Here is a 20395-nt window from a genome sequence, read left to right as displayed (position 1 = left end):
GAATCAAACTCAAAATTTTCGACCTGCTAAAAAAGGGTTTATCATCACAATTTCCTCACACGCATGAAGTGATCTTCTTTTAATCTTTTAAATGAAGATGTTCTCTTGCAGAATGTGTTAGGAAACAAAAGAGTATTTGTATTATCGTACTATGGAATTAAGTAGATTTTTACCTTAATGTGTGGTCCAAATTTATGGTATAACAAAATAAGAATATCTTCCAAATTAGAGTACATTTTTGCTCACCACCATCTCATTGATTACCCTACTTTAAAGGTAAAGCATATGATCAATCAAAGAAAATAGAAGTACAAAGCTTCTTTGTTGTTAAATAGTAGACAACCAACACTCCTATTTTACGTCAAATCCTTATAATAATGAATTCTGAACGAAATTGCGTTAACCGAGCACAATGACGTTCTAGGAATCATATAGCCGACCCCACTTAGTAGAAAAAGGCTTTGTTGTTGTATAAAATCCCGACACTAGTCCAAAAACACTCTCCTGTCAAAATAACAAAGAAATATTCTTGCAATAAATATCAAACCCAGGAAGTACATTCAACGTGACATATAAGCTTGCTTTATTTTTAATATTGTAAGATTAGCTACATCATAGAATTCTTATTCAAGGACGATTACACAAATAACAACAAAACCTTATCTCATTAAGTGAGGTCCACTGATTCAAGGACGATTATAGCTACAAATAAATGATTCCAGTTTCGGTGTGTTCTTGAAAACAACCTATCTGCTCTGTGTAGGAAGTAATCAGAAAATTAACCTTGTGTAGTCCACCATCATATCACATACAGGCTATGGCAGTGCTCGAGTATACAACAAGAAGAACACAAAAGTCTTATCCCACTAAGTGGGGTCGGCAGTGCGAGCATAAACCAGATTATTTTTCACCACATAAGCTTGATTCTGGACTTGTACCGGAACTGCTTCTTTGTCATGCACCAAGGGCCAGGGAAGGTGCTCAGCTGCATTATTACCAGGTAAATTATAGCAAACAAAATGTGAAACTCTGCTCTGCCGTAAAACTTACTCCACAAGTCACTTGAAGAAAGCCAGATATGTGATATTGTTCTGAAACTGAAAATGCTTGGATGACTTGCAATATGAAAGTTGTAAAGAGATTATATGATCATAGTCGACGAAATCTATATGTTCTTCAAACACGGGGTTTTTGGAAGATGTTTTGCAATGTCAATATACGAAATGTCGTATGTTTGAGTCATAAATCCAAACACTTCGATAGAGATAGTGACAGAGCTTACATTGCTGATGATCTTGGCCCCAAACCATGCTGTTTCTGCACCATATGGAGGGGGAATGACTGTGATTCCATCAGACAGAAATGGAGGGAGAACTCCATGTAATTCCTTCTCTAACCTTCCTGAATATAAAAATATCGAAAGATAAAAGATAAGAGTTTGTTAGTAAGATTTCAAATGCATATTCCATTATAAAAAGAGACACGGAAAAGTTTCTTGTATTTGAATGATGCCTGCGAGTCCTGGTAAACATGCAGTGCCTCCTGACAAAACTACTGTCTTGAACCAAGCATTGTCTCCTGTTAGTTCTGCCAAATGGCAATGTTCCATACAAAGAGCAACAGCCTGATGCAAACTCATGGTACCCCTATACAAAATATGATACTATAAGTTTCAAATAAAATTTCCCCTTGAAGTTCTGTATTCCTAATAAGCTATTGGTGAAATCTGGACATAAAAGATTATCAACGATTTTACACAACATGCTCGAGATCAGCACTGAACCAACCATAGGCACTAATTTGATGAATACAACACAGAGTTGATACTTGCTTATGAAATGGGTGCTAGAGAATTTACTAGTTCTAAAAATGGGGAAAGGGAGATGAGGAGAGAAAAACAGAGAGCAATAAATCTAAAACTTTCCAGTGGTACTTACAGTCCTGCAAGCTGTGGCTGGAATAAGATCTCTCCTGTTTGAAACCGCTCTTTTGAAACAGTAAAACATTCTTCTCCACCACATACAAATGAAGCTTGTGTATTTTTAGATAGCTCAGCTTCATAGTCCTCAGCAACATAACATAGTTTCTGAATAAAGTCAACCAATGAGACATGAAATTGAAAATTCTTTCTTCCATGATTTACCATACTAACGAATACACTTTGTTTCTAAGCTTCCACAATTCAATATTTCAACCAGTAAACCATGGGGCAAACTGAACTTCTTGCCCCATGGTGTTGAGCTCACTTGGTAACTTCCTATTTATCATTCGACCAATAAACTTCCCTATACGACTATGACATGAGAAGAAAGAACAAAAACTAGAACTGGAAAAATATCCTCTTATAAAGAATTGTGGCATGCTACTGGTTAATGTGCATTTACACTGATGGACAGTATTCTATACCGATAAAAATTCAATGACCACAGCCTGCACCATGAAAGGATAACAGCTATACCTCTTTCACAGTCCGAACAGTGTACAATGAGTCAAAATTGATATTGTTCCTGTGCAATAGCTCCCTAAGGAACCCTGTAAGCCTCAGGGCTCCCAATCCCATAACCTCCACACCCACCTTGCGCATTACTTTACCATTTAGAACTGTAAACACAATAGTATCGCTTTAAGTACAAAATTTCAAGAGTCCCAAGCAACCAAAAGTGTAAAAAGAAAATTAAAAAAAAAAAAAAAAAAAAAAAAAAGCATCAACACAAACAAAGAAAGAAAAATATTTATTGGAACTGTAAAGTACTGTGGAAGATTCTTAACAAAAATAGTGGAAGAATTTTTCTAGAGAATATCTAAAGAAGTAAAAGTAAAAAAGCATGCCTAGAACTACAAGTCACATAATGCCAGATTGCCAGCTAAAAAATGAGATGTAAACCAACATTTGAGTAACTGTGAAGAAAAAAAATTTACAACACAATTGTAAAGTGTGTTGTAAATGAGAAACTATGCACAGTCCCTACGAAAGCATCAAGTGTGACCAGAAATCTTTTTTTCAGCAGTTAATAATTCTGAAATCATGAGGAAGATGGAACATAGGATAGCTTACTTGGAACAATAGAAGTGACTTGGAAACCGATGTTTACAACAATCCCTGAAGTTCTTCTTGCTGCATACAAAGCTAAAGTTGCCTACAGTTTCAAAAGCAGACAATGAATACTGGACCGAGACTCAAATAAACCATTTATACACTGAGAGATGCAGTTCCAGATGACGTGACAACTTTGCATGATTGCAACGCATTAGGTCCCTTCTTCCATATGGTCTATGGACAACACATATTATTATGGAGGGGAAGGAGGACGGTTTACCTGATTAATAGCACAGACAGCAGGGACATTCATGTCAAAAAGTACTTTGTATATGGCTTCTTTGAGTTGCCGTCTCGATGCTTTAGCAGATTCAGTATCTAGAACAAAAATAAGGAAAAAATAGCACATTAGGAGGATGAAGACAATACCTTGTGAAGGATAACAAGACAAAGAGAATTGATGCAACCAATCCAAAACTCTAGGGTAGCAACTCACCATCATAATGGCAAATAGGTATAGACAAAACCACGGGCTGCAAAGATGGTTTCACCTGCATCCTAAGAAGAAACACAATCACATATCAGCTATACCTGCTATCTAAGAATCAAAGGCATCGATGTAAACCAGTGTTCCACATGATAATGAAGGCAGTGCAGTTTCTTCTATACTTTTAAAATGAAATTTTAGCAGAAAAGTATCTTAAATGTGCTCACTTGTATTTAAGTCACTGAACATGCAGATTGAATAAAGAAATATATGTAACTAACTAAGAGAAAGAGGATTGCATCAAGAAGAACAGCCACAAGCTTCTTTAACTATGACGTTGCTTGACTAATACATCAAAATAATGAAAACTAAAATGATAGAATAGCACACCTGCTATAAATAGTCACAAAAAAATGGCGGAGTCTAGAGTGCATCGGCGACTCAACATTACCAAATTCCTGCAAGTCGTATTATTCCAGAACATTGTAGTGATAGACATGGCAAGAAAAACCCAAAATATGGAATTAAAAGTGAAAGATAGATTGAAACAATCTAACAATCATGTGGAATGGAAGTTATATGCAAAATAACTTCTTGACTGTGAGCTGAAATATACATCTCACCAAAAAAGTTGCTGACTGGCCCGATGGACATGGGTATTTGCTCCAGCCAAACTTGCAATAGCCAGAGCCCCCTTCCCAACAAATGTAAAGAGAAAATGAGGGAATAGTTTATGTCGAAACTAGATAAAGTCCAAAGTTTGCCAACAAAAACAAAATCATAACTCTACGTATATCACTATGGATGGTAGATAATAGTGATACCAAAACATTGTAGCTATTGTTTACAAGCTTCTTAACAAAATACCACAGAAATGAAGATATACTTTCAATATTTGGATTAACAAGCGAAAAATTATGTCAGCATTCTCAAACATAATAAATAGTTAATGTGTGTGGAGGTTAGAGACACTCACCGTCAATGATAGCAGAACCAGGAACTTGAACTCGTTGACTATAAATACCCATATAGGACAATTGGGGACTCTCGCCCAAGAATGTTCTACAATAAAATTTATATTTGAATAAGATCGACCATAAAACTCAATGAACAAGCACTGAGCAGCATATACATTATTTCGGCATTAAAGAACAAATTCACTGGACAAGTCCATGGTTTCCTCACCAAAACAATGGTGTACCGTTTTCTCCAAGATATTAACACTCGACTATCACAACGAACAAGTACAACCAATTAAAATCCCTTTCACAATTCTGACATTCTTTATGTTCGACCACTTAAAAATCACACCTTTACACAACTTTGCCAAAAATAAAAAATCTCTGTCGGTAAAAATTCCAACCTTTACTAGCACTAATAATAATTTAAACTAAAAATATTCATTTGATCAATAAATATAGACTTTAGAACTTATGAACTAAGCTGCTACCAAGTCTTGAACTTTCCCGGCAAAAAAAACAAAAAAAAAACAAAAACAAAAAAAAACAAAATTTCTCAGTAAACTCTCGGTCATTTAACACTACTTTGAATTCAAAATTATTTATATTTAAAGAGACGTTTTGAATTAGACACCTCGTTTTTAAATATCATAGACTAAACATCTATTCCTTTTGCAAATTTGATTAAACATTTTCCCTACAATTTTGGTACTTTAATTTTATTTCATTTGACTTCATTAGAAGTTTATTCATGTTAGCATTCTTTTTTTTTTTCCTCCTACTTTTATGTATCTCTTATTATGATAATTTAAGATTTTTTTTAATTTTTTATTAAAATATTTATTTTGGTGAATTAAATAGAATGTAACAAAACTCGTTGTTAGGTACGATTATAATGGTACATTTGAATTTTGGGTCCATTTGGCTTCTTGGTACCTTTGAATTTTTAGTACATTTAGTTTTTTGTACATTTGAATTTTTGATACGTTTGTTTTAAAAACATAAGTTTTATTACTTTTTGTTCTAATAATGAGAAATTATTTTAATTAATTATTATTTTTTTATAGAAAGAGCCGTTAACAATGTAAAAGTTTAAATTACGCTAATTAATTATTTTTTCTTTCTAGAAAAAGTCATTAATCAACAGATAATAATTTTTTTGTTAATTCAAAATTATATGATTTATCATTATTATTTAACATTATTTACAATAATAAGAATTTATCTCTGATTAACTAAAAGTTGTTCCAAAGACTTATCTACCAAAAAACAAGATTATCTAGTATTGTGTATGAATCAAATATATTTTTAAACATTCCAAAAAGATGAATATTTATTTTAATATAGTTTATAATTGGGTACGTTTTAATTCGGAATTGGTATGTTTCCATTTTGCGTTAGTGTACATTTAGATTTAAAAAGTTTAAATTTTTAAACTTAAATACAATTGAAATTATTTAAAATATATAACAGATATTTAAATGTAAATTAATTCCAATTAATTTAAAGTAATTCAAGTTTGACTATCTCAAAAAACATAAATATTTAGTCTACAGAAATGTAAAATGAGACATTTAATTCTAATTTTCTCATTTAAAATGCATAACAAAGACGTCAAAATTGAATCCCAAATTGGGATTTTTCAGCTGAGCAGGTTAAATACAAAAAATTGAGAAGTGGGAAATGCTTGAAATGAACATACTGAAGTGGGTATCCGAATCTCAAATGGGTTTCCGAGAAAACAAGGGATTCCCAATAAGTCTCCTCCTCCTGCTTCTGCAGAAAGAAAATCCACAGCTCGTTCTCGGAGACGACGCACCGCCACGCTCTGCACACGACGCTCAACTTCGCCGCTTCCTTAGGGCCCACCAGTCTCACGATTTTCATCAGTAGGTCCGTTGGCAGCCGATCGAACGCCCCGGAACCTGGCGTCGCCGACGGAGAGCTCGAAGAAGACGACGACGACGTTGACTCTGAACTTGAAAACGTGCGGCTCGACACCAACTCCCACGCTTTTCTGATCAACGTCGTCATGGTTTTCTTTGAACCACGACGATTAGCTTTTTTCTTTTCAATTTTTGTCGCGTAGAATTTTCTCGTGAAAGTTGGGCGATGAAGTTTTAGTTTCCATGGAAACAAACGAAACTGGGAGTCGTCTCGAGTGGTTGGTATGCTTTGTGCCGTAGCGGATGGTTTTTCCGGAAACAGAGGAGGCAGAAATTGATGACGTGGGATCTGCGGGTGTCGACACGTGGGAGCTTTCCCTGCCACAACCAAAAAAGGATCTAGATGATTTCTGAGATGATTTCTGACCGCACGATGTACGATGAACGATCATGATCATAAAATCCATAAGATCTCTAAAAAAATAATCCGTCGATGATCCTTTTCCCCACCTACCAACGGCCAAGTCCGAACCCCAATTTTTTTTTTTTTTTTAACAAACCATATTATCTTAAGGAGAAATCTCCAGATCATTTCCACTAAATTCATCCAATTAATGAATTTGTGCCCGTGAAACATATCACTTACAAGTAAAAAAAAAATATCACTAAACAATAATACTAAGTGACCGAACCCATTTTTATCAAGCTCTTTTTTTTTAAAATGTTTAAATTTGCTAAATAAAAAATACTTAGATACTCCCCAATATACTAATTCTGTTCATCATTAATTCCATAAAACATAACTAAACAGCTTTATTACTCTAAGCCAAACATGAATTATTCTACTAACCAAACATGACTCTTCTCTCTTTACCAAAAAATTACCCTGCCATCCATCTCTCTCCTTCTCAATCCATCGTCCTCTATCCATGGTTCTATAAAATATTAGGTACTAATCTGAGAGGCAAGCTGAGACTTAACGTCTAGGTAGATGTATAGACGGACTAGATGGATTTGTATTTTTTAAATAAATTTATTATATAATATATAAATAAGTGCATTTTTACACAAAAAAATCATACATGTTGATAAAAATAAAATAGGTTTCAAAAAAAAAAAAAAAACAAACAAAACATACAAGAATAAATATTTATTAAAATATATAAGTATTGTATAAAGCTTAAGAGTTTATTTTCGATCATAACTTTCAAATTATTATTGGGCCGTATTTTCTTTAAAAAAATTGAAGGTGGATAAAAATCTTCAAAAAATTGTCACAAACTTTTAATTAAAAACACTTTATTAAAGTAAAGGTAGCCGCACCTACCCACTTTTCTCACCCAGCCACTTTTCTCTTCAAGTTCAATCTCATTCGCCGTTTCTCTCTCCTGTCTCCGTCTCTGCACAGAAAAGCGACCTCCATTTCCCCGCCCCCCCTCCATCCCTTCGCAGCAGATTGTTCTATCTCTCTCTCCCTTCATCTCTTTCTCCCTCTCTCTCTCTCTCTGTCACTCAAATTTCATCAGGAAATTTGAGGTGAGGTCGTGACTCGGTGCAACCAGATGTAGAAGGTGACCAGGGAACGGCGGCTACGAGAGAAGGCTAGAAAAAAAGGACTGCCTAGCACCGCCGCCTTGACACCGCCTAGGCTGTCTGGGAGCGCCCAGAAGTACCCAAGTGGGCACCTAACCAAATCAAAACACTTAAGATCGTGTGGTAAGAGAATGGTGGTTGGGGAAGTATCTGTAATTGGCGTGAAAGTGTAGGAGAAGAGGGATGATGGGTTATGAGTTAAAAGCAAAACATGAGTATAGAATATAAAGACACGTGTTTTTCTTTGAGTGATCCAGTCAGTCGAGTACTTAAGTATTATCGAGAGATTTTTCAGGATGATCAGGACAAAGAATGGTACATTACGTGTCATTATATAAATGGTGAGATATGAATGCTAAAAAGTTAATAACTTAAAAAATAAAATTTCTCACCATTCCTATTAAAACACATGGTGTACCACTTGTGTTCTCGTCATAACTAAAAATTTCTCAGTATCATCCTTATAAAATTTTAGGATTCAAATTGGAATTTTAAATTCAACGTTTGAACCCCTTTAAATACTTTACAAGAAGCTGAGCGAGTTTGTTCGACAGAACCTTCCGCTCCAAGTTCGTAGATAAACGGGTCATCTCCATTTCGCGGTCGAGGTCTATCCTCGAAGCGGAGGTGGCTTGGACTTGGAAGGCCAAATTTGAGATGTCTGGAGTTGCTCAAGGGTGCTCTTGCTTGGGCCATTACTCCATGAGATTGTATTGCAGATTACATCTCCACCCTGGTGGTGGAGGCTCTAATTGCATCCTGAGCTCGAGAGGGTTGCAATTGCAAGTCCCTCGTGGCATCACTTAGTTCTCTAAGTATCTCTCTAATATGATCCAAGAGCATGAACATGGTTTAGGTACGAAAGTCATCCTACGGAGTGAAAGTTGGGGCACATGCTCTGGCAGTAGCGATGCTGGCATCGACAATGCCGAGAGTAATCTCGGCAACAGCAGGAATGAGCTGATAAAGGTCAGGCTGGGCGTGGTGGTCAGCCACGGGTATGGGCAGAGAGGTTTACAGGGAATATGAATCTAAACACTTAATGAAAGTACCAAACTGTTGGACCTAAGACAAGGAAAAGATCGTGAGACCAGGCGCTGAGAGGTGGTTTTGTAGTAGGTGCTATGGCGATTAAGTCAGTATATAAGATAATTATAAGCAAAGTGCTATGAGTAAGATCATAATATCTAACCATTTGTGAGGAATCGAGCGACCTATCATAGGCTTCTTGTGTTTAGCTCTCTAGTGCTCTATCAAGTGTTGAGTCGTCAGAGCAGTTGGAGGCAGAGGTGAGGCTCAGTGTACTCTGCTCAGCAGTATAGGTCTGAGCAGTCTGTACTCTGCACAACATGAATACAGACCTTAACCCTTAGTATTAGAATTTAGTGAAATTTCGTTTTGGAAGATTTTAGGTACAAGTATGTAAAAGTCGAGTTTGATTTCAATTTAAAAAAAAAAAATAATAAAAAAAAACCCTCTTTCAAAAGATAGAAAACAAACATCTAAGGGTAAATTACATAAAACTACCTCAACTATGGGTTGAACCACAATCTCATACTTCATGTTTTAAAGATTACAATGTCATACATCATCTTACGAATTTGTTGCAATGTCAAACATCCGTCAATTTTTCTGTTAAATGATGACATAACTTAAGGTGGGACCCGCTCCTTAGCCTAATTGGATACAAATATTATTTAAATATTAATAAATTAAGATCAAAATTATTTAAATATTTCTATAAAATTTGGAACCCGCCTCCACAATTCTCTCTCTTTCTCTCTCAAGATCTCCTATTTTTTCTCTCTCTCAAATTGAACCGGCTCTCTTCCCTTTCTTCCTCCATTCTTCACCTTCATCCTTAAAATTTCGCAACCTATTTCATCTTTTGCCCAAAAATTCAAATCTACATTTCAAAATTCATCACAATTAAAAAACGCACAGATACCGAGACCCACAATAACAACCAATTAAATCGATGCTCCAGAAATAGCCAAGATATCGAGATCTACATCAACGGGGGCGATCTTAGTCAGACGACCACCATGGAAACCCAATCTCCCCTTCCTTTCCCCCAAAGTAGCAATTGCTGCTCTGTCTTTTGCGCCTTCCTCCTCATCGACATCAACCTCATCCCCCTCGTCGACGGCATCTTCTACCTTTACTTCGATCCCCACATCCCGGCCTTCTACTTCATCTCCTTCCAGATCCCCAAATTCGACTCTGTCCCCAAGCCCGAAGGGACCCATCGAGAAATTGACAGTGGAATCCGGTTAAGCCGTTGATGGTGAAGTCTGAAAATTAGTTGTGAATGGAAGTTGAATCGATCACCCGCAAAAGAAAATCTGGGTTTTTTTTCTTGGGTAAATACACTTTACCACCTCAGGTTTGGGGTCAATTTCAATTCCTTACAACATCTTTAAAACATTTCACTTTCATACCTCAACTATTATTTTATTTCAATATAATACCTCCGTTACATTTTCCATCCGTTGATCTACTAACGTGGCTGCCAAATGTGCGCCATGTGGCAAAAAAAAAAAAAATTTAACTTAAAAAAAAAAACCTTAATCTTCTAAATTAAAAAAAAAAAAAAGTTAGAAAATCCACATCCCATCACCCCACCCCCAAAACCTTGAACAAAAAGAAAAAACCCGGATCCCCCCGCACCCCCCCCCCCCCCGCGAAACCCAAATCCCATATCCCCCCTCGGTCGGAGCCTCATCATCTTCCATCCCCGATCCCACCCCTCCCCCCCCGGTTGGAGCCTCATCGTCTTCCATCCCTTTGCACCCATCCTCCACCACCTCCTCCGCACCCATCATTCACCTCCTCTGCCCACCCATCTTCCCTCTCCCTAACCAGAGCCCAACCTGCAACCCAGAAAGAAGAAAAAAAAAAAGGAAAAAAACCAGCACACCCACCTCGCACGTATCATCTTCCCTTATCTACACACCCCACTCCTTATTGGGGAAGACGGGATATGGGTTGCGGGTAGTGGGTGCGGAGGAGGAGGTGGAGGATGGGTGCACGGTGGGTTTAGGGAAGACGGGAAGGGGAAAGGGGTGGGTTGCAAGGAAAGGGAGTTGGGGAAGATGAAGATGGGTTTTTTTTTTTTTTTTTCTTTTTTTTCCTCTCATCTTAGTCTTCTTCTGGGTTGTAGGTTGGGTGGGTAGTGGGGTTGCGGGTTCAGCTTTTGCTTTTGGTTTTGTTTTGTTTTGTTTTTTTTTTTTTTTAATTTAGAAGATTAAGGTTTTTCTAATTTTTTTTTTTTTGCCACGTGGCAGACATTTGGCAGCCACGTGGCATAAATATGGCAGCTACGTCAACACTTAACGGATCAATGGATGAAAAATGTAACGGAGGTATTATATTGAAATAAAATAGTACTTGAGGTATGAAAGTAAAATGTTTCAAAGATGTGGTAAGGAATTGAAATCGACCTCAAACCTGAGGTGGTAAAGTGTAATTTACCATTTTTTCTTTCATTTTTTTTTTTGGGGAGAGAGGAGGAGACGGTTGGATTGGGGAAAGGATGAGGTTGATTGGTTTGTAGCGGTGGGTCCTACATTTTTAATAAAAATATTTAAATAATTTTATCTTTAATTTATTAATAATTAATTATATTTTTACTTTGCTGGCGATAGAGCGCCTTAAGCCATGCCAGCATTTAACAGAAAATTTGACAAAAAAAACTAACGGATGTCTGACATTACAACAAGTATGACATTGTAATTTTTAAAACATGAGGTATGAGATTGTGGTTCAACCTATAATTGAGATAGTTTTGAGTAATTTACCCAACATCTAACTAACCAAATGTATGAAAATACGACACCAAATAGGCAAATACAACATAAATATAGTAGAAATACAAATACGCACACAACAAAGAAAGCACGTCCTTTTCGTGGCTGGTTTGGTATTGCTGTCATTTGAAAAAAAACTGTTTCTGCTGTGCTGTGAAATAAAGCAGCTGAGTGTTTGGTAAATTTTTTTGTAAAAGTGCTTTTGGAAAAAAAACAGTATTATCATGTTTAGTAAACTTTTATGTAAAACAGCTGTGATTGTGTGAAATGACTAAAAAATGTATAATAATAGATGTGCCATTAATTTAATTTTCTTAAAAAATAAAGGTGAATTACTAAATATACTTTATTTTTAAAAGAAAAATATTTATAAATTGTATCTTAAATATATAATCCAACATTCAACTTATAATCCAACATTTATTGTACTTCACGTTTTTAGTTTTTTTTTTTTTTTTTTTCAAAACTCAATTTTGCTGTTTGACGTTTTTTAACTTTTTTCACAAAAAACTATAAAAATAAGCTATTTTTAAATGTTTATTAAATATCTTTTCAAGCCCCGTTTTTTTTTTTTTTTTTTTAATACCAACTTTTTATAAAAAACCGTCGGTACCAAACCAATACGCAAGGTTCCACTCAACCTTTGTCTTTCGCTCGACAATCCGAAAACACCAGTCGGTAGAGAGAAAATAATATTACGCACTCTCTCTCACCTCTCTCTCCCCTCTCTTCTCCCTGGATCTGAACTTCTTCTTGACTAGGGTTTGAGATTTCAGTTTCTCAATTCGGGATTTCCAGATCCGAAGAGCTGCTCCTTCCGAGCTTCTCAATTCCCAGAACAAACGAAAGGTGAAATATTCAATTTTTCTTCTTTTTTGCGTGAATTTCAATTACCAATTGTGACTTTTTTGGGGTTTTTTCTGACTGGTGTCTTTTGATTATTCTGTTGTGGTTTTCCCCCAATTTCCCTTTCTTTTTTTGTATATTTGATTGGGGGTTAGGGTAAATTTGTGGATTGGTACATGCAACTGTTCCAGAATTTCATATTTTATTTTATTTTAATTAGTGTATGTTCTTGTTTGATTTCTGAGCACATACAAAGTGGGATTTTTCACCTCTTTTAATTCCAATTAGTGTTTTGGTTTTTATTTGTAATTTTTGTATTGTCTAATGTATGTGTAAATTAAAAATATGCCCGTAGTCAAGTTGCTACAACTCTGGAAAATTATGAGTTTCATTTGCATTTTACGTGCAATGTTGGTGAGGGGAATAAAGGGAAAAGGTAAATAATGAGCAAAACTTTGTCAAATTGAACCCTTTTATACGAGGAAGCATTTTCCTATGATTATACTTTACCGATTGATGCTGCCAAAATTAAAGTTTTAATTTTTAGGTGTTAAGAATAATTTGGTTACGCTGGTATGTTCTCCTATGAGCTATTTTTTATGGTGTCATCATATCTGATTTAATCCTCTCAAAGATTACGAAAGGAATGCATGGTTGGGTGCTTGACTGTTTGCTTTGATAGCGAAGTTATGGCCCTTTGCAGCTTCATTTTGGGGCAAAACTTGTATTGCTACAACTGCGGCGTTTTATGATATTGAATTTCCAAGCATGGCTACTCAGTGACATATATATTGTAGTCGAGCACGTGCTCGACCTAGTTGTTTTCATTCTTCATTCTTATTGTGTGAACATCGGTCTAGTTGTTATGGTTTTCCTGATTCTTTTCTTCTCTGCCTTTTATTTTAATCGGGTTTTTGGAGTTTATATTAGTTTCTAATTTTTATTGCCTAATGCACTTGTTAATTAAACATATTCCTTCAAAAAAGTTGCTCCAACCACGGGTATATCACGAATTTCATTTTCATGTTTTATCTTAATATATGTTCATAGTTAGCAATGACACAACAACATGAGTAGTTTATACCTTTTTTGTTTTGTTATTTAATTATCTTATTTAGTGAGTTAGAATTTCGACCTGTTCACATCTTGGTGTTTGCAATATACGTTGATCGTTGGTATTGTTTTGTATGCTGATTCTTAAGTAACTGGCTTGAATCTTTGTTGGTGCTAGTTGTGGCATTGTTGGGAAGAATATGTCCCAATACGCTGGTTATGTGGAGGATGAATACGAAATGGAAGATGTAGATGATGATATGGATGACGAGTTTCATGGTAGAGAAATGGGCGGCTCAGATTCCGATGTTGATGAATATGACTACTTGGTTTGTGATATACTAACATGTCTTACTAGATATGTCAAATATTCACAGCTTCAAGAAACTATTCATGTCTAACACTATTTTATGATATGGCTTTTGGGCATTCAAATAACTCAAAGTTTGTATGAGCATTTCACATTTCATTATCACTGTAGTTAGTTCTGTATATAGCTGGGACTAATGTATGAATCTCATGCAGAATAGTAAAGTAGCTGATACAACTGCTGCTCAAGCAAGAAAAGGAAAAGACATCCAAGGTATTCCTTGGGATAGACTTAGCATTACTAGAGAGAAATACCGACAGACTAGGTTAGAACAATACAAGAATTATGAGAATATCCCTAATTCTGGAGAAGGATCAGGGAAGGTAAATAACTACTGTTTTTCCACATTTTTTATTCGTTATCCAAATTTTTAATTGATGCTGAAGTGTCAATTTCAACTTAGAAGAGTAACTTGATGATGATTTTTTTCCTCCTCGGTAAATAGGATTGCAAAGATACAAAGAAAGGATCTGTATATTATGAGTTCAGACGAAATGCTAGATCGGTGAAATCAACCATTCTTCATTTTCAGGTGTGCTGGGTGCGAGCTATCCTTTTGCTCTTATTGGCTATTTTCTGCGCATGTGAACTTTGGATGAAATTTTCTCACTCGCATATCATAGAACTGATAGGACTTATATTTGCTAACTTGACTTATAACTTGGGGTCAACTTTTGCATGCAATGCCCTTAAACAATTTGACAGACACTGAATTATAATGTAGCCCTTTGATGTCTCTTATTTGACTGAGATGTTTTATCTTTGCTTGGTAATGCAGTTGCGTAACTTGGTCTGGGCTACTTCCAAGCATGATGTCTATCTGATGTCACATTTTTCCATTGTTCATTGGTCTTCCTTAAGTTGCACAAAGTCTGAGGTTCTCAACGTTTCTGGACATGTGACACCATCGGAGGTAAGCGTTTTTAGATAACTTTTGTTCGACAACCAAGTCTTCATTGGAAACCGATATTTCTATTCTTTCCATGTAGAAACATCCTGGAAGTCTCTTGGAGGGGTTTACACAGACTCAAGTTAGTACTCTTGCTGTAAAAGATAAGTTGCTGGTTGCTGGAGGATTCCAGGGTGAACTTATTTGCAAGGTGAGTTGCAAATAATTGAGTTTACTAAGTAAGAAAATAAATGAATGAGCATTTATTGCACTTCTCTTGTGCTTATGTTGTCAACATTGCTTGGTTTGCGCTTATCAGTTGTGACCTTGTACATGGTTCACTTGCACCGTAGGGGTGCTACCGAAACACACATGTTATTTATCCTTTGCTTTAGCTACATGGGTGCTACTTCATACCAGATGGATCTTCTGGATGACTTTTAAGTTTTAACTTTGAATGTTGTGGTATCAGTGTGTATTAAACCTTTGATACTTGACTACATCCTGTATAAGCATTCTGTCATTCGGCTGTCTCTACAAGATCCCTTTGAGTTTCATTTTTCTCTCTTTGAAGAACTAATAAAGAGAAACGCTCAATGCTGACAGATTTATCTTATCTTTGACTGCTCTGCAGCATCTTGATCGTCCAGGAGTTAGCTTTTGCTCGAGGACAACTTATGATGATAATGCCATAACAAATGCTGTTGAGATTTATGACAGTCCCAGGTACTTGGTTTTTTCTTGAGGTTGGGATTTCTCATTTCCAAATTCCAATCATGAACCTATAACTGATATAGTCCCCTTGAATTTCGCAGTGGGGCAGTTCACTTTACAGCCTCTAATAATGACTGTGGAGTCAGAGACTTTGACATGGAGAAATTTCAGCTTACTAAGCATTTCCGGTATCCTTGGCCTGTGAATGTGAGTCTCCTTCAGCTTTTTTGGAAATGACTGGATGTTTATCTCATTACATTTGCTGACATTTCCTTCATGGAGGGTTCTATTTTTTTGGACCTGCAAGTGATATATGATAGTTGGCAGCTATTTTTCAACTGCAAATTTGCAAACTACCTCATTCCATCCAATGCTGATTTTTCATTGGGTCACGTTTCACATGTGGAAATCCAATCACTTAAATGCTTTCTTTAGTCAGTTTTACTAAACTTCGATGCACCTCTATGCTTTGTTTGCAGCATACTTCTTTGAGTCCTGATGGTAAACTTCTTGTGATTGTTGGAGACAATCCAGAAGGGATTTTGGTAAACTCTCAAACTGGAAAGGTATATATCTCAGACTTTGTCAATTGACTTTCTCGTAATGTTTATTCCCTGTTTATTCCTTGAGCTAGGAAAGGAAGTGTGTGATGATTTGTATGAGTTTCTTTTGCAGACGGTGATGTCTTTAAGTGGGCACTTGGATTTCTCCTTTGCATCAGCATGGCATCCCGATGGTATGACCTTTGCTACTGGGAACCAGGACAAAACCTGCCGGATTTGGGATGTTCGAAACCTTTCCAAGTCAGTTGCTGTTTTGAAGGGGAACCTTGGAGCTATTCGGTCAATCCGGTATACTTCTGATGGTCAGCATATGATGATGGCAGAGCCAGCAGATTTTGTGCACGTCTATGATGTGAAAAGTGGGTACGAGAAGGAACAGGAAATTGATTTCTTTGGCGAGATATCTGGCATATCATTCAGTCCGGACACGGAGTCACTTTTTATTGGAGTGTGGGATCGTACATACGGTAGTCTTCTTGAGTATGGCCGGAGCCGGAACTACGCTTACCTTGACTCTTTTATTTGACCGACTAAAATAAGCAAACTGCGAATGAGTGTGTTGGAGCTGCTCATTCCTCAGTGCGATTGCAGAGCCTAGTAACGTTTTTCTCGCAGTGGGAAGAGGTTGTGGATGTAAATGTAGTATTATGTGCAATAGTAGCTTTGTTGTTGGTGTTCCGTCCTTTTCTCCCCATAGAAAGTGTGTAAAAGGGAGGAATGTACAGAAGGCTAAGGCAATGGTGGTCGAAACAAATGGGGAAGAACCGGTGTGTCTTAGGGCGAAAGACATTGGCTGTTTTGCGTTTTTGAAATTTTACCTCAATGTGGGACTTGTTATGTGGGAAAGAAGCTACCAATCACCTTGTTGGATTCTTGGATCCCAAGTGATGAGTTTGATATAGAGTAAAACTTACTGTAATAATTCTACTAAACAAGTATACTTTTGTTCCCTTGCCTTCTCTTTGTGGGTTCTATTTCTTTTATCAAATATAGAACCCTATTATCTTGGAAAATGATTTCTTGATTAGCTCCTTAAACGAATTCGATACTAAATTAGGTTGTCTATTGCGTGGTTCAGGTGAACTCTCCTTTCCTAGTGTAAAATATCGATGTACAAAAAAAAAAAAAAAAAAAAAAAAGGAGAGTATTTGATGAACGAGAAAAATAACGCAAATTTGATATTGGTAGATATTATGTCAATTGGAAAATGGTCTGCTGACATTATGTCAATAGGCTGTTAACCAAGCGCACAATGATTCGATTTATCGACATTATTGATATTTGAAGTGATTTTATACACATTTTTTTCTCTTCATACACAATATCGTCTTTATTTATGATCTTTATATTGAACAAATCAAAATAGAATCAACATACAAAAATAAACAGAAATATTCAAGAGGAGAAAATGATTTCCCCATATTAACACCTCATATGATCTAAAAGTAGATATTTTTTCTTAGTCTATGCAGCAGCAGTCCTAAATTTACAAGCTGACTCACCATCCAAAAATCTGTAATCCAAAAGGAACCAATAAACCAGTGCCAACTCACCATCCAAAATCTTTCCCTCCCACATTCCCATCCTCACAACCTCCACAGAACCAGTAGAGATATATCACCCCTTTCTCCACTACTCTACAATCTCATCTCCTCCACAAAACCAACCTCCACTTTTCATCAAACTTCCACAGCCCAACACCCTCCTCCTCCACAACCAATAATGGCAGCCACCTCCTCCGCCCTGTTCTCAGCCCCGTCCATCTCCTCAACAGCCACAGGGCACCACCAAACCCTATCACCAACCCAAATCTCCTTCCAAGGCCTCAGACCCCTCACCAGGTCCTCCCCTCCCACCAAGCTGAGTTTGCATGCACCCAGCACCAGGAGATGTTCATGCGTCGTCAAAGCTGAGCTGAACCCATCACTGGTCATCAGCCTGAGCACCGGACTCTCTCTCTTCCTTGGGAGGTTTGTTTTCTTCAACTTCCAGAGAGAGAATGTGGCCAAGCAAGGGTTGCCGGAGCAGAACGGGGTGACGCACTTTGAGGCTGGGGACACTAGGGCTAAGGAGTATGTGAGCCTCCTCAAGTCTAATGACCCTGTTGGGTTCAACATTGTGGATGTTTTGGCTTGGGGTTCTATCGGTCACATCGTAGCTTACTACATCTTGGCCACCTCTAGCAATGGCTATGATCCCAAGTTCTTTGAATAAATATTATCGTTTTGAATTTAAATTTGAGTTGAATCCATATCATGTTGTTGTGAGGTCTCTCTCTTGTTTGTAATTTGTATAGCTTATCAATGAATCGCTAGTTTGGGAAGTTCTTATGCTTTTCTTTGTTTTTTTTTAATTTTTTTGTTTCGTGTTTCTTCCAAGTAACAACACTAGAGGCAGGACTAGCCAATTAAGTTCTTCGTTTTGAGTCTGAATGCATTTGTTTTGTCGGAATTTGGAATTTATTACTTGCTATTATTTCATGATCTCAAGGGTATCCAAATCCATCATGCAATGCACTCCTTCAAATCTTTAAACTGAAACCACCCCCGCTCACCTCAACACCCCCCCCCCCCCCCCCCCCCCCCCCCCCCCCCCCCCCCCCCCCCCCCCCCCCCTCCTCCTCCTCCTTGGAGGCATCAACAACTATGATGAATTTGGGACATTCCTTATTTCATAGTTTTGGAGTACCATTCTTTTTCGGGTAAATTGTTGTTTGACCCATGAACGATTTTTTTGGTAAATTAACCTCCTAAATTATTTAAAATCAGCCAATTAACCTCTTGTCGTTAGATTTTGTCCATTATTCTGTCAAATTCAAGGGCAAATTAATCTTTTTGTCATCAATTCTTACATGTCACTTGTAACTACCAATAAAATTATGACATGTGGACACATAATAAATGGTTCGTTATGCAAACGTTTGGTTTCTTTATGTTTCTTATTATACTATGAGTTTTTGAATTATTCTGTGTCCACATACCATTATTTTATTGGTTGTTATAACTGACAAGGAAGAATTGATGATAAAAAAATATTAATTTGCCCTTGAATTTGACGGAATAGCGGACGAAATCTAACAACAAAGGGTTAATTGACTGATTTTAAATAGTTCAGGGAGTTAATTTACCAAAAAATTAGTTTAAGGGGTCAATTTCAACTAAAGTAATAATTTAAGGGGTCAAGCCGCATTTTACCCTTTTCGGATACTCTTCATATGGTGATGCAACAAAGTTAATTTGATTATGGATATGTTTTTTTATCGACAAAAATATATTTTTAACTATTTTCATTTATGAGAAATGAGGATTGAATTTGGATGAAAATGAGCTATCACTTGACTAAATGACCTGATTTACGTGTTTAAGCCAACCTAAGCATGGTTTCTTCACTCAAATTAAAAGCTAGAAAAAAATACAGAAATCTACTAAATTTAGGCAAAATCGATGAACTTAAACATTTCATGAATGTAATCATCTAATTTTTGGAACTTTAGCACAATTTATATTATGATGAAATCCTTATCATTTCATCAAAAATGCTACTCTTATCACATTTTTCATACCACGTTTATAACACTTCGTATTAGTAAGCCATATTTCTATTATGATATGTAACATTTACTCATAAAAATTACATTCTATACTACATCTTCTTTCTCTTTTACCCTTGGAACTTAATATGCTCTTCATATTTCTACTTTTATTAACAGAAAAAGGAGTAAAAGGAAAGGGTCCAAAATTTACAGAATCTTATTAATTTTAGCCAACAAAAGTACCAATCATGGCTTTGCCTTCCCAAGTATGTGTTTTACCAAAACCATCAGCCCATCCCAATTCTTCATCAACACTCAACATATTTCTCTACATGCTAGTTCAGTTAGTTAAAAACATTTTATTTAAAATCTAAGCTTTTGATTTCCAATCTTTATATCCATTTGTCTCCACTCTTGTGTAAATACAAGTTTAAATTTTCTTATCATAAATTTTGAAGTAATTTATATTATCGTTTGTATCGACAACCAATAAATAAAGTTGCAATCTTTAATTATTAGGAAAGTATTCTAGGGCCTAGTCATATCCAATATCTTAGGAAAAGGATTCCCGTTGGATTCTCTTTGTAGGATCTAAGGGATTAAGTAATTACGGTCATTCATCGTATATCATATGATCATAAATTATTTTAAATTTTA

General features: G+C 36.3%; 3 protein-coding genes across 4 annotated transcripts; 2 read left to right on the top strand and 1 right to left on the bottom strand.

Moving 5' to 3' along the window:
* Positions 1–566: 566 nt before the first annotated feature.
* LOC103967597 (actin-related protein 8) lies at positions 567–6753 on the bottom strand. 2 transcript variants are annotated; one of them, XM_048568862.1, is made up of 12 exons: positions 6186–6750; positions 4501–4586; positions 4148–4218; positions 3915–3982; positions 3534–3595; positions 3318–3415; positions 3056–3137; positions 2459–2601; positions 1938–2086; positions 1513–1646; positions 1283–1401; positions 567–985 (listed from the first exon to the last, which is right to left on the bottom strand). In XM_048568862.1, the coding sequence occupies exons 1-12, from the start codon at positions 6515–6517 to the stop codon at positions 908–910; spliced, it is 1422 nt and encodes a 473-aa protein (XP_048424819.1). In that variant the 5' UTR covers positions 6518–6750; the 3' UTR covers positions 567–907. The 2 variants fall into 2 exon arrangements, 1 of the variants encoding a protein (XP_048424819.1); XR_007252431.1 differs by lacking the exon at positions 1513–1646 and having other exon boundaries at positions 6186–6753.
* Positions 6754–12390: 5637 nt separating this feature from the next.
* Positions 12391–17156, top strand: LOC103967573 (uncharacterized WD repeat-containing protein C2A9.03). Its single transcript, XM_009380840.3, has 10 exons — positions 12391–12620; positions 13849–13999; positions 14196–14363; positions 14486–14572; positions 14819–14953; positions 15030–15140; positions 15564–15655; positions 15745–15850; positions 16123–16209; positions 16319–17156. Exons 2-10 carry the CDS (start codon positions 13871–13873, stop codon positions 16730–16732), a joined length of 1329 nt encoding a protein of 442 aa, XP_009379115.2. The 5' UTR covers positions 12391–12620; positions 13849–13870; the 3' UTR covers positions 16733–17156.
* A 676-nt stretch (positions 17157–17832) lies between these two features.
* LOC103967572 (photosystem I reaction center subunit V, chloroplastic) lies at positions 17833–18529 on the top strand. Its single transcript, XM_009380839.3, has one exon. It carries the CDS (start codon positions 17929–17931, stop codon positions 18418–18420), a length of 492 nt encoding a protein of 163 aa, XP_009379114.2. The 5' UTR covers positions 17833–17928; the 3' UTR covers positions 18421–18529.
* The last annotated feature ends 1866 nt before the right edge of the window (positions 18530–20395 follow it).

Source organism: the organism of the source record quoted next, unplaced genomic scaffold, assembly GCF_019419815.1.
Source record: "Pyrus x bretschneideri cultivar Hongxiangsu unplaced genomic scaffold, Pyrus_bretschneideri_v1 Contig5, whole genome shotgun sequence".
NCBI lineage: Eukaryota > Viridiplantae > Streptophyta > Magnoliopsida > Rosales > Rosaceae > Pyrus > Pyrus x bretschneideri.
The sequence above is the reverse complement of the archived record's forward strand: the minus strand, read 5'-3'. Positions and strand labels throughout refer to the sequence as shown.

Bases quoted from the DNA above. Each gene is read 5' to 3' on its own strand.
- LOC103967597 (XM_048568862.1), bottom strand. From the start codon at position 6,517: ATGACGACGTTGATCAGAAAAGCGTGGGAGTTGGTGTCGAGCCGCACG. The intron at 3,983-4,147 runs GTGAGATGTATA...TACGACTTGCAG, and splicing joins GCCAGTCAGCAACTTTTTTG to GAATTTGGTAATGTTGAGTC. The intron at 1,647-1,937 runs GTAAGTACCACT...TATTTTGTATAG, and splicing joins CAGCCACAGCTTGCAGGACT to GGGTACCATGAGTTTGCATC.
- LOC103967573 (XM_009380840.3), top strand. From the start codon at position 13,871: ATGTCCCAATACGCTGGTTATGTGGAGGATGAATACGAAATGGAAGAT. The intron at 14,364-14,485 runs GTAAATAACTAC...CTCGGTAAATAG, and splicing joins CTGGAGAAGGATCAGGGAAG to GATTGCAAAGATACAAAGAA. The intron at 15,851-16,122 runs GTGAGTCTCCTT...CTTTGTTTGCAG, and splicing joins GGTATCCTTGGCCTGTGAAT to CATACTTCTTTGAGTCCTGA.
- LOC103967572 (XM_009380839.3), top strand. From the start codon at position 17,929: ATGGCAGCCACCTCCTCCGCCCTGTTCTCAGCCCCGTCCATCTCCTCA.